Below are 17,116 nucleotides of genomic sequence, written 5' to 3'. Positions count from 1 at the left end.
GAGAGAAAGAGACAGAAACAGAGAGATACAAAGAAGCAGAGAGAGAGATACACAGAAACAGAGAGAGAGACACAGAAGCAGAGATCGAGTTATAGAAACAGAGAGAGAGTCACAGAAACAGAGAAAGAGAGAGAGAGAAAGAGAGAGTGAAAGAGAGAGAGAGAGAGTCACAGAAACAGAGCGAGAGAGAGAGAAAGAGACACAGAAACAGAGAGAGAGAGAAAGAGACAGAAACAGAAACAGAGAGAGAAAGAGAGAGACACAGAAACAGAGAGAGAGAGAAAAAGACTGAAACAGAGTGAGAGTCACAGAAACAGAGCGAGAGATACACAGAAACAGAGAGAGAGAGAGAAACAGAGAGAGACACAGAAACAGAGAGAGAGAGAAACAGAGAGAGAGATACACAGAAACAGAGAGAGAGAGAGAAACAGAGAGAGACACAGAAGCAGAGAGAGAGAGAAACAGAGAGAGAGATACACAGAAGCAGAGAGAGAGAGAGGGAGAATTGAAATTGATGTCAGATCTGATTCTAAAATCACCACAGGAACCACAGGAAGGAAGGAAGGAAGGAAGGAAGGAAGGAAGGAAGGAAGGAAGGAAGGAAGGAAGGAAGGAAGGAAGGAAGGAAGGAAGGAAGGAAGGAAGGAAGGAAGGAAGGAAGGAAGGAAGGAAGGAAGGAAGGAAGGAAGGGGGAGAAAATATCTGGGGAATAAAGAGAATGTCTATTATTCCTGATTCCAAAATAGAACATTATATTTTTAGCTTTACTGGCTGTATCAAGTCTTATTGTTACACAAATAGACACGACACACACACCCAAACCACTTCACAGTATAATTAGTGGCAGGTGTATAGGTGATGATGTGGATAATAATACAGGAATACTGAGCTCACTTACACAAACAAGCATACTCACTGACTCACCCACCTGCCTTTCTGACCCATATAAAATGTGCGCTTTCTCTCTATAGCTGCACCCCCTCCTCATTCGACTCTCCCTCTCATCTCCACTCCTACGCGGCTCAATCTCAGCGTCACTTACATGCTCTTCTCTTCTATACAACCACCTCTCTCTGCCTGATCCACCTGCCTGTCCCCCAGGCAACTATACTCATCACTCTCTCTCGGCCTCTTTATCTCTCTCTCTTCTCTATCCGTCTCTCGCTCCCTCTCTCTAAATATATCCCTCTCTCCACTATCTCTCTCCCCTATCTCTCTCTATTTATAGATTTCCCTCTCCATTTCTCTCTCTCTAGCTCTCTCGCCATCTCTCCCTCCCTCTTTTCCTCTCTCTCGCTCCCGTACACATCTGACACACTTTCTCTTTCTCCATTTCTGCCTCCACTCCTCTCCGCAACCACATTAGTAACCAGTACAGGGAACAGAGTGAGAGGGCGACAGCAGTGCTGTTACGAACTCCAGAAATGGCCCCTAAAAGAGAACCATCTATTAAGAAGACTCCATCGCCTGTGGCCCAGCAGCCCAGACTAGGGCCTCCTTTCCCTTGCCTCCCCTCAGCTAACCCTGCCCAGCCAAGGTCAGCTCCAGAACAGAAACCCAGGATGCTGCGACCCTCTGATTCTCCATTTGACCCCAGCACCATGGAGGTGAGTGGAGGTGCCTCCCACAGCATCCAACTGTGTGTGTGTGTGTGTGTGTGTGTGCGTGCGTGCGTGCGTGCGTGTCTGTGCACAGCAATGACAGAGCTAATGTGGAACGCAATCCTAAAATCTAGATCAGTGGAAGTCTCTTTACAAAATGTATCGATACAGTGCTGAATAACTACTATGACTAATAGGGCATGCTGAAAATAGCTCCCATGTCATAATAGACTGGAAAGTAGACAGAGCGATAGGCTGTTTCTTGAGATGCAAGCATTCAATCTATTTTGAAATATGCAGTTTATTACTATTGTTTTGTCCTGGGAAATGTTCAAGGCACAAAGCATCTCAATAGCTTGATGCGCTTACAAAGCGGACCAGTATCATTCTGGGATAAAGAAGAGTTGAACTAGGGCACTGCTTTAGAAGCTGTCTGTGACTGACCTCCTCTGGGAGGGAGTGTGCTTATTTCTCTCCAGGAGATACTCAGATATAGCCTTGAACCTTCTGCCGCAAACATTTACATATTCATATCCTGGGGGGGGGGGGGGGGGGGTTAGTGAAAGGAAATGAATTAAACTCGTTTTCTTTCCTTTCTAAAAACGTTTGGTTAGAAATGTAAAATCACAGAGACATCACAATTCGTAGACCTATATTTGTTTTTCATCCACATCAGGCCTGTCGCTGTGTTATGAAACATCCATAGCTTTGCTCTCATCACTGCTTTGTATGTTACTTTGCAATAGAATTAGTGGTCTGCTGCATGTCTGTGTTGCGAGAGTTTATAAGGGGGTCAATATACCCATAGACTGTAAACACTCCTTGGCACTTTGTCCTCATTGATCCGAGGACTAGGCAGGTTGTGGCCTAGTCAATGTGCTAGTCTCAGAACCTAAGGAATCCAACAGCATTTCTAGAACAGGCCAAAATGAAACATACATTCAGAGTATAATGTAGCTAGGCCTATGACAGTTTCAAAAAGTCTAAATCACTGCATCTCAGTGCAAGAGCCATCACTACAGTCCCTGGTTCGAATCCAGGCTGTATCACATCTGGCCGTGGGAGTCCCATAGGGCGGCGCACGGCCTATGGGACCCTGTCTGGGTTTGGCAAGGGTAGGCCGTCATTGTAAATAAGAATTTGTTCTTCACTGACTTCCCTAGTTAAATAAAGGTTCAATTATTTAAAAAAATATATATATATAGATCTCAATGGTTTTACCATGGAAAAGGGCCAGGGTCACTCCTACCCTGGCATATCCATGGTTATGCGCACTGCGCAGATGCAGCACAGAGGAGCTATGACGAGCAAGTAAACACTGCTGGGGCTGTGCTAGTACTAGTAGGGCTTTTCCTTTTCCACATTCCTCCAGCTTCGACACACTCCAACGGCCACAGATATGGTGGGTTCTTCAATAACCTGTATTAACTAACTAGCTATCTACTCGAAATCCGATTCTTATTTCGGAATTGTAGCTATGTCGAATTAGCTAATAGTTCGTTAACTTTACTAGCTAACGTTAGCCAGTTTAATTGAGCAGAACCAACTACCAAGTTAGCGTTATCGTAGCTAGTTAGCTTACTGGCTAACGTTAGTTGCTTACTCGCCAGTTTAGCAACCCTAGCTTATTGATATAAAGTGGTATACCAGTAGCTAAATCTCAATATAATTTGCCATTGTCTCCAAATGTCACCCAGATGTTAGTATTTCTCACTGACTAGTAACGTTAGCTAGTTCCTAGATAAGGTTATGATAGAAAGTTGTCTGCCTAGCTAGCTAGCCACAGGACTTTCGCAACAGGATTTTACAATATCATAGTAGCTAGCTAACTTTATCTTTCTTTGAACAGTCTGACTTCTCAGAAGATCAAATCATGGGTGAGTTACACATTTTGCTAACTAGATTAGCTAGCTAGCTAATTTCCCCAAACTTGACCAACTATTGCATGTTGCCGTCCTCAACTCAGAGACAAATGCCACTTATTTTCTTTCTTGCTTGTCTTTTTCTTTCGGGCTATCATCTGCTTTATGCCTTGTCTGTCATTCCTCTGTAGTAGCAGAGTTACCACTCTTTCCTTACTGCTTGTTCTTTCCAGATTGAGTTTAACCTGGATCAAATACACGGTGAGTTATTTGGCCCTTGAGTCTTGGACCTAAATCTAACAGTGTTTAAGGCATGTTGTTGGTCTGATACAGCTGCTGAAGGCTGTGATAGCCAGTCACACCTTGGATATTAGGTTACAAGGTGTCACTGGTGTCTTTAATGACGGACTGAGTCTAACCTGTTATTTTAGCCCTTTGTGTCATGTCTGTTTCGTGTTTAATTTTTTTTTTTTTTACTGTCAGTAGAAAGTCTGTTTTATAGCTAGTTTCATCCTCGTTAGCTCAGATCCAGTATACAAGGTAGTAATAGGCTCCTGGTGTGTCGTCACTCCACGTTCTGGGTTTGCATCAAACTGCATACCTTCCCAATTGTTCCGTTCTCATGTACCATAAATGTTTGCATGCTATCTTACTAGCTTGTCATCTCCCCTGGAGTGTTCCCTTTCCTTTTTTGGAGATGGACACAGACTAGTAGATGAGTCTTCTCCACTCCCTGGCTTGTTTAATCATGGTTGACAATCCAGCTCTCCGTCCCTCGCTCCTCCATTACCTAATATGGTGTTGGGAAATGGAACTCAGCGGGCCATGAGGGAAGAGGGAGGCACATTCCTGAGAACAGGAAAAATTACAATCGACCAGTGCTGTGTTTGCCTGTGGTTCTGAAGGGATATCCCATACTCTGCAGGCCAGGGTTGCGGTCAATTCCACTTCAATTCAGTCAATTTGGGAAGTATATGGACACTTTTTTAATTTAAATGTACTTTTCAGTTTACTTCCTGATTTCACAGCATTGAACAGGAATTGGGCCCTAGTCCAAGAACCGTGGTCCTAGAACCGAGAGACCACCACCAAGTGGTTACATAATTTCTCCTAGACCTTTTAGTTGCTTATGGGCCCTTTCTAGTTAGTTCGGCCAGCTTCTTTATAAGACTTTGCTGCTACTAATCAAGTTGTTTGTTTTAAGGAAATTTTCAGCTGAATAGTTTAATTAAAAAAAACAAAAAAACAAATAGCTTGAGATCAGTCTATGGTTGAGATGCTTCTGCATTGTCCGCTATGGATTTAGTGTTTTCTATGTCCTACACTAATACTCAGTAGAAACCTGCATGCCTCCTTGGAAGGCTTAGATAACACCTCCCGACCTTATATTACGCAGACCTATTTAGGGTCATCAAATATTCAGATGGAAGTAAATGCACAAAAGAGATTACGACATCTGAGAACTTACTGGTGCGAAGACTCAAGTGTTGGTTACATAGGAATTCATATCAGATTTTCTTCCCCCCACTTGTTGATATTTGAGCCTGATTAGGCACATTTACAAAGCTCATGGTAGTTAGTGTAGGCTGTAGCAGATGAGCCTCTTGTGGCTGTTTAGTTTGACTTGTTTGTCATTACTTGTTAATGTGGATGCGGACTAAGCTAATTCCCTTAGTGAACTGGGTGTTGTGCCATTAAAAGGGGAACCTTTGTCATATGTGGCTACATTGGATAATGTTCCCCAGCCTTGCTTAGGTAATGTCATTCTGCTCAGGTGTTTTCTTCCCCCGTCTACGCCGCTGGCCTCAATTAACCTCCACAACAGACCCCGTTATCCAGAGTCTGATAGGCGCCTTCGTGTCAAATGAGCTGGCTTCAGCCGAAATCACACGGAGAGACCCCGTGCTTCGGCGCAAAGTTTGCGTGTGAGAGTAGCCAGCGTCAATTCACATACACTGCGTAGCGTATGCCAAAGTAATTGTCATGAAAATCCATAATAAACACTTGTATTTGTTCACTATGTAGCCCCTGGGAGGTGTTATTGTGAGTTCCTTTTGACTCACCTTAGATGTTGTACGCAAGCCACCGTACCTATGCTAAAGTCTTGCTGCTTTGCTAGCTTTTGGTATTTTATTAGGGTCCCCATTAGCTGTTGCAAAAGCAGCAGCCACTCTTCCTGGGGTCCACATGAAACACAATACATAATACAGACCATCATTAGACAAGAACAGCTCAAGGACAGAACTACATAGAAAAATGTAAAGGCACACGTAGCCTACATATCAATGCATACACACAAACTATCTAGGTCAAATAGGGGAGAGGCGTTGTGTTGCTTTCTGTTTTTTACACCAAGTTTGCTGTTTATTTGAGCAATATGAGATGGAAGGAAGTTCCATGCAATAAGGGCTCTATATAATACTGTACGTTTTCTTGAATTTGTTCTGGATTTAGGGAAAAGACCCCTGGTGGCATGTCCGTTGTGTTTCAGAGCTGTGTGTAAGTTGACTATGCAAACAATTTTGGATTTTCATCACATTAATGTTTCTTATTAAAAGAAGTGATGCAGTCAGTCTCTCTTCAACTCTTAGCCAAGAGAGACTGGCATGCATAGTATTAATATTAGCCCTCTGATTACAATTAAGAGCAAAAAATGCCGCTCTGTTCTGGGCCAGCTGCAGCTTAACTAGGTCTTTCCTTGCAGCACTGGACCACACGACTGGACAATAATCAAGATTAGACAAACTAGAGCCTGCAGAACTTGCTTTTTGGAGTGTGGTGTCAAAAAAGCAGAGCATGTCTTTATTACGGCAGGACCTCTCCCCATCTTTACAACCATTGAATCTATATGTTTTGACCATGACAGTTTACAATCTATGGTAACGCCAAGTAATTTAGTCTCCTCAACTTGTTCAACAGCCACACCATTCATTACCAGATTCAGCTGAGGACTAGCACTTAAGGAATGATTTGTACCAAATACAACGCTCTTAGTTTTAGAGATGTTCAGGACCAGTTTATTACTGGCCACCCATTCCAAAACAGACTGCGGCTCTTTAAGGGTTTCAGTGACTTCATTAGCTGTGGTTGCTGATGCGTATATGGTTGAATCATCAGCATACATTTTTTTTATTTAACCAGGTAGGCCAGTTGAGAACAAGTTCTCATTTACAACTGCGACCTGGCCAAGATAAAGCAAAGCAGTGCGACCAAAAACAACGGTTACACATAAACGTACAGTCAGTAACACAATAGAAAAATCTGTGTGCAAATGTAGAAGAGTAGGGAGGTAAGGCAATAAATAGGCCATAGAGGCAAAATAATTACAATTTAGCATTAACACTGGCGTGATAGATGTGCAGATGGTGTGCAAGTAGAGATACTGGGGTGCAAAAGAGCAAGAGGATAAGTAACAATATGGGGATGAGGTAGTTGGGTGTGCTATTTACAGATTGGCTGTGTACAGGTACAGTGATCGGTAAGCTGCTCTGACAGCTGATGCTTAAAGTTAGAGAAGGAGATATGACTCCAGCTTCAGTGATTTTTGCAATTTGTTCCAGTCATTGGCAGCAGAGAACTGGAAGGAAAGGCGGCCAAAGGAAGTGTTGGCTTTGGGGGTGACCAGTGAAATATACCTGCTGGAGCGTGTGCTACGGGTGGGTGTTGCTATGGTGACCAGAGATAAGGCGGGACTTTACCTAGCATAGACTTATAGATGGCCTGGAGCCAGTGGGTTTGGAGACAAATATGTAGTGAGGGCTAGCCAGCGAGAGCATACAGGTTGCAGTGGTAGGTAGTATTTGGGGCTTTGACAAAACGGATGGCACTGTGATGAACTACATCCAGTTTGCTGAGTAGAGTGTTGGAGGCGATTTTGTAAATGACATCGCCGAAGTCAAGGATCGGTAGGATAGTCAGTTTTAGGAGGGTATTTTTGGCAGCCTGAGTGAAGGAGGCTTCGTTACGAAATAGGAAGCCGGTTCTAGATTTAATTTTGGATTGGAGATGCTTAATGTGAGTCTGGAAGGAGAGTTTAGTCTAACCAGACACATAGGTATTTGTAGTTGTCCACATATTCTAAGTCAGAACCGTCCAGAGTAGTGATGCAGGACAGGCGGGCAGGTGCAGGCAGCAATCGGTTGAAGAGCATGCACTTAGTTTTTCTAGCATTTTAAAGGCAGTTGGAGGCCACTGAAGGAGTGTTGTATGGCATTGAAGCTCGTTTGGAGGTCTGTTAGCACAGTGTCCAAAGAAGGGCCGGATGTATACAGAATGGTGTCGTCTGCGTAGAGGTAGATCAGAGACTCACCAGCAGCTAGAGCAACATTGATATATACCGAGAAAAGAGTTTGCCCGAAATTAAACCCTGTGGCACTCCCATAGACTGCCAGAGGTCCGGACAACAGCCCCTCCAATTTGACACACTGAACTCTGTCTGAGAAGTAGTTGGTGAACCAGGCGAGGCAGTCATTTGAGAAGCCAAGGCTATTGAGTCTGCCGATAAGAATGTGGTGATTGACAGAGTCGAAGGCCTTGGCCAGGTCGATGAAGGCTGCTGCACAGTACTGTCTTTTATCGATGGCGGTTATGATATTGTTTAGGAACTTGAGCGTGGCTGAGTTGCACCCATGACCAGCTCTCAAACCAGATTGCATAGTGGAGAAGGTACGGTGGGATTCGAAATGGTCGGTGATCTGTTTTAACTTGGTTTTTGAAAATGTTAGAAAGGTAGGGCAGGATGGATATAGGTATAACAGTTTGGGTCTAGAGTGTCTCCCCCTTTGAAGAGGGGGATGACCGTGGCAGCTTTCCAATCTTTGGGGATCTCAGACAATACGAAAGAGAGGTTGAATAGGCTAGTAAAAGGGGTTGCAACAATTTTGGCGGATAATTTTAGAAAGAGAGGGTCCAGATTGTCTAGCCCAGCTGATTTGTATGGATCCAGATTTTGCAGCTCTTTTAGAACATCAGCTGTCTGGATTTGGGTGAAGGAGAAGCGGGGAGGGGGCTTGGGAAAGTTGCTTCAGGGGTGCTGAAATGTTGGCCGGGGTAGGGGTAGCCAGGTGGAAAGCATGGCCAGCTGTAGAAAAATGCTTATGGAAATTATCGATTATCGTAGATTTATCGGTGGTGATCGTGTCCTATCCTCAGTGCAGGGGGCAGCTGGGAGGAGGTGCTCTTATTCTCCATGGACTTTAGTGTCCCAAAACGTTTTGGAATTGGTGCTACAGGATGCAAATTTCTGTTTGAAAAAGCTAGCCTCAGCTTTCCTAACTGACTGAGTATATTGGTTCCTGACTTCCCTGAAAAGTTGCATATCGCGGGGGCTATTCGATGCTAATGCAGAACGCCACAGGATGTTTTTGTGCTTTTCAAGGGCAGTCAATTCTGGGGTGAACCAAGGGCTATATCTGTTCTTAGTTCTACATTTTTTTTTAATGGGGCATGCTTATTTAAGATGGTGAGGAAAGCACTTTTAAAGAGCAACCAGGCATCCTCTACTGACGGGATGAGGTCAATTTCCTTCCAGGATACCCGGGCCAGGTCGATTAGAAAGGCCTGTTCGCTGAAGTGTTTTAGGGAGCGTTTGACAGTGATGAGGAGTGGTTGTTGGCCTGCGACCCATTACGCACGCAGGAAATGAGGCAATGATCGCTAAGATCCTGGTTGAAGACAGCAGAGATGTATTTAGAGGGCAAGTTGGTCAGGATGATGTGTAAGGGTGCCCATGGTTACGGATTTAAGGTTGTACCTGGTAGGTTCCTTGATAATTTGTGTGAGATTGAGGGCATCTAGCTTAGATTGTAGGACGGCCGGGGTGTTAAGCATGTCCCAGTTTAAGTCACCTAACAGTACGAACTCTGAATTGATTGCCCCCCATCTATCTTCACATATGGTGTCCAGGGCACAGCTGGGGGCTGAAGGGGGTCTATAACAACATGTGGCAACGGTGAGAGACTTGTATCTGGAAAGGTGGATTTATAAAAGTAGAAGCTCGAATTGTTCGGGCACAGACCTGGATATTATGACAGAACTCTGCAGGCTATCTCTGCAGTAGATTGCAACTCCGCCCCCTTTGGCAGTTCTATCTTGTCGGAAAATGTTATAGTTAGGGATGGAAATTTCATTGGTGGCCTTCCTAAGCCAGGATTCAGACACGGCTAGGACATCCAGATTGGCGGAGTGTGCTAAAGCAGTGAATAAAACAAACATGGACACACATGCTTTGTTTAATGCCAGTGGCAGGTCATTGGTGAAAAGAGTAGATGGTCTAGAGAGCTGCCCTGCGGTACACCACGCTTTACATGTTTGACATTAGAGACGCTTCCATTAAAGAAAACCCTTTGAGTTCTATTAGATTGCTCTGAATCCACAATATGGCAGAGGTTGAAAAGCTCTGGATGTTGTAGCTAATTAACCTGAGTTGTAAACAACCAAGTCTCATTCTTCTACAAACAGTGACGTTATTCTCTCTTGAAATCGGGAGTCCTTGAATTTTGCTTAGGCTATAAGCCTGTGACACAAAGCTGCATTTAAAAAAACAATGTAGCTTATTTGACTGATAAACCTTAGCTTGCAGGCAAATACTTTTTAAACTACATCTTTAGTCTACTTAGCATAGGGAAGATCATAACAATTCCTATTCTGCACACGACCCACGCAATTTATCTTCTTATTAAACAGACTTGCTTTCTAAGTTGACGCTTGCGATCCATATATTTTCTCTCATTAACTCATATGCGTTCTATTTCCAGTGTGAGCACACTCGTTCACTCGCTAAAAAAAAAAAAAGAAGCTTTTTGTTTGAATTGGGCTTTAGGCTACCCACTCCACTAGTTGGTGCGATCTCATTTTACTTTCCTATGTGCCACCGTGTTGATCCCGCTGGTCAGGTGAAGGGAGACCATGATTCGTTCATTAATGGAATAAGCTGATGTTAAACAATGCTAAGTTCACTAACCTGTTATTCTATCTAAAACTACCTGAAGTAATACACACATTATTGGTTATCATATTGATTGGTGTCTTTTTCTCTGGCCCGTCTTACTTATCCAACCTCTCTTGCATTTCCAACTTGTTGACCATCTTCCCGTCTTTCATTTGTTTCCCCCCCTCCATCTCCTCCTAACCATTTAACATCCCTCTCCCACACCCACTCATTCTCTCCTCACACTCAACCATATCTCCCTCCCACCCTCTAGAGTTTAAGGAGGCTTTCCTCCTCTTCGACAGAACCGGCGATGGGAAGATCAGTTACAGTCAGTGCGGCGACGTCATGCGGGCGTTGGGCCAGAACCCCGTCAATGCAGAGGTCCTCAAGGTCCTGGGCAACCCCAAGGCTGAGGGTGAGGGTGAGATACAATAGAATACTGTATACTGGTGTTCTATTTCATTCTGTGCCCTAAACATATCTCTCTACCAGAACTTGTTTGGACCAGGGTTCTTTGAATTTTCACAAGCGAAGGCGTTATCCGACGCCAACATGATCTTAACTGCCTTTGACCTAGCGATCACTCTTGTGCTGAAAGGGTTGTGATGTTTTAGGAATGAACACAGGGGTCTATCATCAATTTGTTAATTTCCTCCGTTTCTACTTGTCCAGAGATGAACCACAAGATGCTTGACTTTGAGCAGTTCCTGCCCATGCTGCAGGCCATCGCTAAGAATAAAGACCAGGGCTCCTTTGAGGATTTCGTTGAGGGACTGCGCGTCTTTGATAAGGAGGGCAACGGCACCGTAATGGGGGCAGAGCTGCGTCACGTCCTCACCACACTAGGTGGGTTACTGGAGCGTCATTCTTTTACTCTCATCCACATCCTGAGGAAAGACATTTCATGTATTTAATGCAGAATGCAAATCCCTGAGCAAAAGGTCATCTAATTTGGAAGTTGACTCAGAAAATATGAATCCCAAATGTCGCAAAGATATTCTCTGTAATGTGCCAATTCTTTTTTTTTAATCAAAGCACAAACGTCAAGTCAGATTTCAGACGATTACCGATTTTTCAAGTGTGTTCTTTTTCAGTTCAACACCAATGAGAACACACAACAGTGTAGCTATTACTTTACTAATATATGAGTTTGTCTGTCTTTCAGGGGAGAAGATGACGGAGGAGGAGGTAGAGACGCTTCTTGCCGGACACGAGGACGCTAATGGCTGTATTAACTATGAAGGTGAGAGGGAGGGAGAATTAAAGATGGAGATAGAGGAGACACGGATGTGTTGTTGGGTCTGATTAGGTTAATAATGTGTTGTAAGAACCCCACCACCCTTACGCGACTCCTACTTCTAACCACAACACCCTGGTTATGCAATGATGACCGTGCATGTTTCCTTGCTGTGTGGCGAGAGGTAAAGTGCAGAAGTTGTGGCGGGGGAGGACTTCTGGGCTACAGTGTGTACAAAATGAAGATATGGATGTTTTAGTGCAAAGGTTTGTTTATGCATGGATCAATATTGATAGCGCAATCTTGCGGGTAGCCTCGAGGTTAAGAGAATTGGGCCAGTAAGCGAAAGGTCGCTGGTTCAAATCCCTGAGCCGACTAGGTGAAAAATCTGTCTCTGCCCTCGAGCAAGGCACTTAACCCTAATTCCTCATATACGTCGCTCTGGATAAGAGCATCTGCTAAATGACAAGTGCCAATGTCGATGGCTGAATAAGTGGACAAGTTTGTTTTTCTATAACTTTACCGTTGAAGCAGTTGGCTAAAGACCTGGACTGAGGTGGCGAAAGTACCAGCAATTACAATCTCCTGTGTCACTGCACAACGATGCAGCTCTGCAACGTTTTGTATACAGTAACTATTTGGTGATGGGAGAACCAGATTGTGAATAAAAACCGAATTGGTAACATGCTGTGTAACTGTTCTTCCTCCACAGCGTTTGTGCGTACCATCATGTCTGGCTGAGCGCCGGTATGAGCAGGGCAGCAGAGGGTATACTGTAGAGCCTACTTGAACAACGGGCTTCTTCTCAGGCTCTCCTGCTTTAGGCATCCCTGCAAAACATACACACAAAAGCTGTTATTTGCCTTGTAAACCCATTGTACATCTTGCAGTGGGATAGCCTGGTGAGAGAGAGTCCTGTTGTAGGGCAGTTTGGACTGGAGGTTTTGACTCGTTGGTAAACTCCCTGTTCTCTCCTGCTGCCCCCTGTCTCTCTCTTCTACCCTGAGCCTGGCTGCTACAGCAGGCCCCTCTGCATGTCTGGATATCCCCTCTCTCTGAAGGATTAGTGGAATCTCATTTGTGTTCCTCGCTCCCTCGGACCTTTTCCTTCAATGCGTTTTGAGAAGGAGAAGAGGAGAGAGGAAATACAATTGATATTCACCCTATAGAGGGGTAGTTTATACATGCAGAGCACTCTAGCAGGAGTGGTTGTTGTACTCCATGTTGTGTTCGGAGCTGGGCTGGATAATATAATTGAGCACCTTTTGCAGCAGGTTATTCCCCACAATGCAATTTTCTCATTTGGGCCTCATCACGTGAATTCCATGCTGCCACAAATAGGCAGTTTGCCTTGGAAGTCTCTCTGTGAAAGCCCCTACATGAGAATTAACACTAAATTGACCATTTGAATCAATGTGAGCATATCTTCTATATTCCCCCAACTCTGACATAACAGACCAGTCACTCCTCCCTTTTACTAACCCCAGAATTGCAGTGAATTTGCTATTTTTTGCTGCCGATATCTTCTCTCCTTATGGACACTGATTATAGCTGAGTGCTATTGTGATCTCTACACTCCCCCCCCCCCCCCCCAATCTCTCTCTTCCAATCTCTTCCCCCCTGATCTGTGCCTCATAGAGAAAACAAAGATGTTTTCTCTTTAACGGTCTCTTGGATCCTAGACCAGTCATCCTGGCCAAATCCATCCACTTTGGCTGAGTAGGAGATTGTGTAGAGATGATCTCTCAACCTCTGTCCTCCTCCCTCGCCCCTGCTTTCCTCTACTCATGGACTTAGAGAAACAAGGGATGTACCTCCTACAACAGCATCCCATTATATAAAGTAAACAATGTTGAGGTCGAAGGGTTAATTTTCAAAACAACCAGGATGTTGCTGTATTTGGAGTTGATTCCCCCAATTTAGCTATGAATTGGGATTCTAATGTTTTTTTTCTGTCTCTTCCTCTTTCTTTACATCACAGAACTCGTCCGGATGGTCATGAGCGGTTGAAGATCGGGAAGAACATTCCTTCCTAATTCTTCGTTTTCACCCCGTTTTATTTCTGTGACACATTTCCCCTCTTTGCAACTAGTTTCTAGTCCTGCCCGTTTCCTGTGCAGTCTTATTATATCTTCACGTCTCTTTTCTTTCGAAAGTGCCTTTACATTCCCAAGTTAAGACCATTAGTGACCCAAGCTTTTTATTTTTATGCGTCAGCCTGGTCCATTGAATTAAGAATAAGACAAACTTGCATGTAATTAGAAGCTTGTGTGCTGCTGACGGTGACCAGCAATAACATTCCGAGAGAGAGCACTTCATACCAACTGTTTGCGCTGTCATGCCAGTTGACAACTCTGTCAATGCTATGACAGTGACAGCAATGGAGTTGTCAAGACAGCACAAAAAAGATCTGAGACCAGGCTAATGAAGACTTGCTTTGGCTGGGAATGTCTCCCTTCCTTTCGCTGCCAGAGCTATGCAGTTAGTTAACCAATGTGCATAAGAAGCCATACAATCATGACGACATAGAAATCCGTGAGAGGTTCAGTGGATTTTTCTTCTTTTTTTCTTCCCTTTATTTGTTGCAGCGTTCAAATAAAAAAAATGATTTTCTGAAAACAGTTTTTGCTTTGTTTTTTTTTCTAACAAATTTTAATTGTGAGAGCATGATTTGACAGGGTGAACATGAGGGTTTATTGTCAAATAATTTTAGCTCCACAAATATCTGCTGTTTTAACTGACTCATTTTGACTTTTAACTAGTGCTCAGAAATGTGTTGCAATCTATTAAGTGGGCACAAGAGGGCAGTGCTGTCTGTTGCAACAAGACCATTCATACTCAGCACATCCAAGCAACATCTACTGTATGTTTTGTGAATGACAGGTTAGGCGGTAACCATAAACCCACAATGAAACCATAACAAAACATAACTGAGTGACTACAACTCTAACAGTCTGCTTTTTATTAAATATTGGCATAATGAGTTTGCACTGTTGGAAAAGGCATGCTCTTATTCAATGGGAATAGTTTTCACTTCATAAAACATGTTTCTATAGTTACGAAGTTCTCTTGTAACCAGTGTAATATAATTGTTCTGACACTCTTAAGAGAACTTTTAATGTATTTTGCAACCACTTCAATCTCAACTTTCCTTGGCGCTGACTGAATTTTAAAAAGATTGTACAGTTATTGATCAGTGTGTGTGATCCTGTATGACAGTGTTCTGGATTGAAACATGGAACTGTATGACACTATTCTGGAACATCCCCAGTAGAATCCTGTATGTTATGTTGCTTAGTGTGCCAAGACCGATTCCCCTCCGGCTTCCTGACCTTCTCCTTATTCCCCTCACAACCAGTCAACTATTTCCTCTCATTAGGTACCAAGAGATCTATCGGTGTGTGTGTGTGTGTGTGTGTGTGCGTGCAAAAGGTAAGGTATCATAGCACAGGGGTGAATAGGTTGTCCCCTAATTACTGAGCGTACGTGCACTGGCCTGTGTTTGTGTTGGATGTAAGTGAAGTGTATTGATTATTTTAAACCTGCTATTTGTGAGTGTGTGATCCTCGTGGCTCTGCATTCGACAGGGGGAACCTCTAATGGCCTGCAACCTGCCTCAAAACCTCTCCGCCAATTAATTTTACACTGGAATCTATCTGCCAGGACTACTGGAGAGAGCAAGCGAGGGGGCTGAGCGCACACTTTCGCTTTCTGTATTTTTCTCATGCACACACCCTCTCACACATGCAAAGATCCCCTCACTCGCTCCCACAGGCAACAGATTCACCAAAGCCCTTTAAATCCAGAAGGCCATTAGCTCTCTCCTTTAATTAAAGGTTTCCCTCTGCTCTCTGCCAATACTACAGGTACTGTAGTATTCAAGAACCAATCAAAGAGGAGGAGACGTTGTCCTCTGGATGGCTAAATATTTCAACAGTGAAATTACAATAAAAAGGAGAGGGCAAAGATTACATGCAAGCTTAAATTAGTTCAACCTCACATTTGAAAATACTGGGGGGAAAAACGTTTCTGTCTATATATGAGACATATCAATAGAGAATCCCAGAGACAAATGTCTCAATTAGCCTAGTAATTACCATACTGATTACCACTGCATGGCGAACATGTATGTGAACTTGTGAGATCAGGCTGCTTGCGAGGCTATGTCTCAATGCCAATAGTAGTTATAGCTAAACTATGATGATTATTGAAAATTAAGATGCTAATGGAAGATTTGTCATTCAGCCACGTTCCGATTTTTGGACATTGTAAATATAAGAACTCAATTCAATGACAGTATTTAGACACTAACAATTAGTGTGTGGCTCAATTTGGTAGAGCACAGCTCTTACGTCACCAGGGTCGTAGGGTCTGATTCCTATTGGCCCAACCCATGACTGTAAATCGCTTTGGATAAAAGCATAGGCTAAATATATACACACAATGAAATCATTTAGAGAGTAACAATGACAGTTTGAGGTAAAATGTCCATGCGTATAATTCATGTATATGTTCATTTCCCGTCATTACCAGGCTTACATATTGATTTATTCTCTGAGAAAGTGACAGATGCATGGGACTGACTATTGATAAAAAGCCAGTTCAATAATCTGCTTCTAACGGTGTACATTTCAACTCTAACTAATCATGCATTTTACATGACACGTTAAACACAGAAACCGAAATCAAGATCTCCTCAAATAGAATGTATTGACATGTTGTTTTGATTTACCACGCGACGATTCCATAGGCTCTCCATACATGTGTGGAGAGTAATGTAGCTTATTCATCCTCATCATAATCATTTAGGAAGCATTTAAATAACATCCTAGATTTACCGAAGGTTACACGTGGTTTGTTGTGACGGCTAATATGTGTTGTTACAGGTCATAAGGATGACATAATAGAGCGTCGTAGAGCTTCAAATCCAACATGCCTTAAATACCTGATACTTTTCAACCAACGTTACACTTCATGTCCGTTTAGTACTGTCAAGACAGATATCCTTGCCATTTTAAAATAACATATTGGGTGGCTTTTGTAGAGCAGGGTGAATGATCTACAACACAGGTCAATATATTCATGTTTCATTGTAAGGCTGTGTCTTAACTAGACATATTGGAAATCCATGAAGGAAAGGTTGGTCTGAGGCAGTGGCCAGCCTTTGGGAGTTCGATCCCAATCCTCTCTTTCACACTCTCTCACACACACACACACACACACACACACACACACACACACAACCACACACAGCCATACTGCTCACAGGTCACATTTCCAATTCCACACAGACAGTTCAAGCACCAAGCAGTCACTCCAAATGAATGTCAAATTAGTTTGTGTGTGTTTGTGCATATATGTGCTGTTTATTTATCCTGTTAACATAGTAGGCTTCAACAGTCTCCAGTCCATTTACAGTTGCTGGTGAATGTCATCCCTTGGTATCCAAACCAGACATGTAAGAATAGTGAAGTGAACAGCAGCG

At 43.4% G+C, this 17,116-nt stretch overlaps 1 protein-coding gene across 4 annotated transcripts; it reads left to right on the top strand.

The window, feature by feature from the left end:
* The first annotated feature begins 1,409 nt into the window (after nt 1–1,409).
* Nucleotides 1,410–14,250, top strand: LOC115167830 (myosin light polypeptide 6). 4 transcript variants are annotated; one of them, XM_029722496.1, is made up of 6 exons: nt 1,410–1,607; nt 3,697–3,724; nt 10,666–10,809; nt 11,067–11,240; nt 11,560–11,637; nt 13,613–14,250. In XM_029722496.1, exons 1-6 carry the CDS (start codon nt 1,425–1,427, stop codon nt 13,639–13,641), a joined length of 636 nt encoding a protein of 211 aa, XP_029578356.1. In that variant the 5' UTR covers nt 1,410–1,424; the 3' UTR covers nt 13,642–14,250. The 4 variants fall into 4 exon arrangements, with proteins under 4 accessions (XP_029578356.1, XP_029578355.1, XP_029578358.1 ...); XM_029722495.1 differs by having other exon boundaries at nt 10,666–10,815; XM_029722498.1 differs by lacking the exons at nt 1,410–1,607; nt 3,697–3,724 and adding exons at nt 2,875–3,003; nt 3,451–3,478.
* Nucleotides 14,251–17,116: the final 2,866 nt, after the last annotated feature.

The sequence above is a fragment of the Salmo trutta genome, chromosome 30, assembly GCF_901001165.1.
Source record: "Salmo trutta chromosome 30, fSalTru1.1, whole genome shotgun sequence".
NCBI lineage: Eukaryota > Metazoa > Chordata > Actinopteri > Salmoniformes > Salmonidae > Salmo > Salmo trutta.
This window is presented reverse-complemented; position numbering and strand designations above follow the sequence as displayed.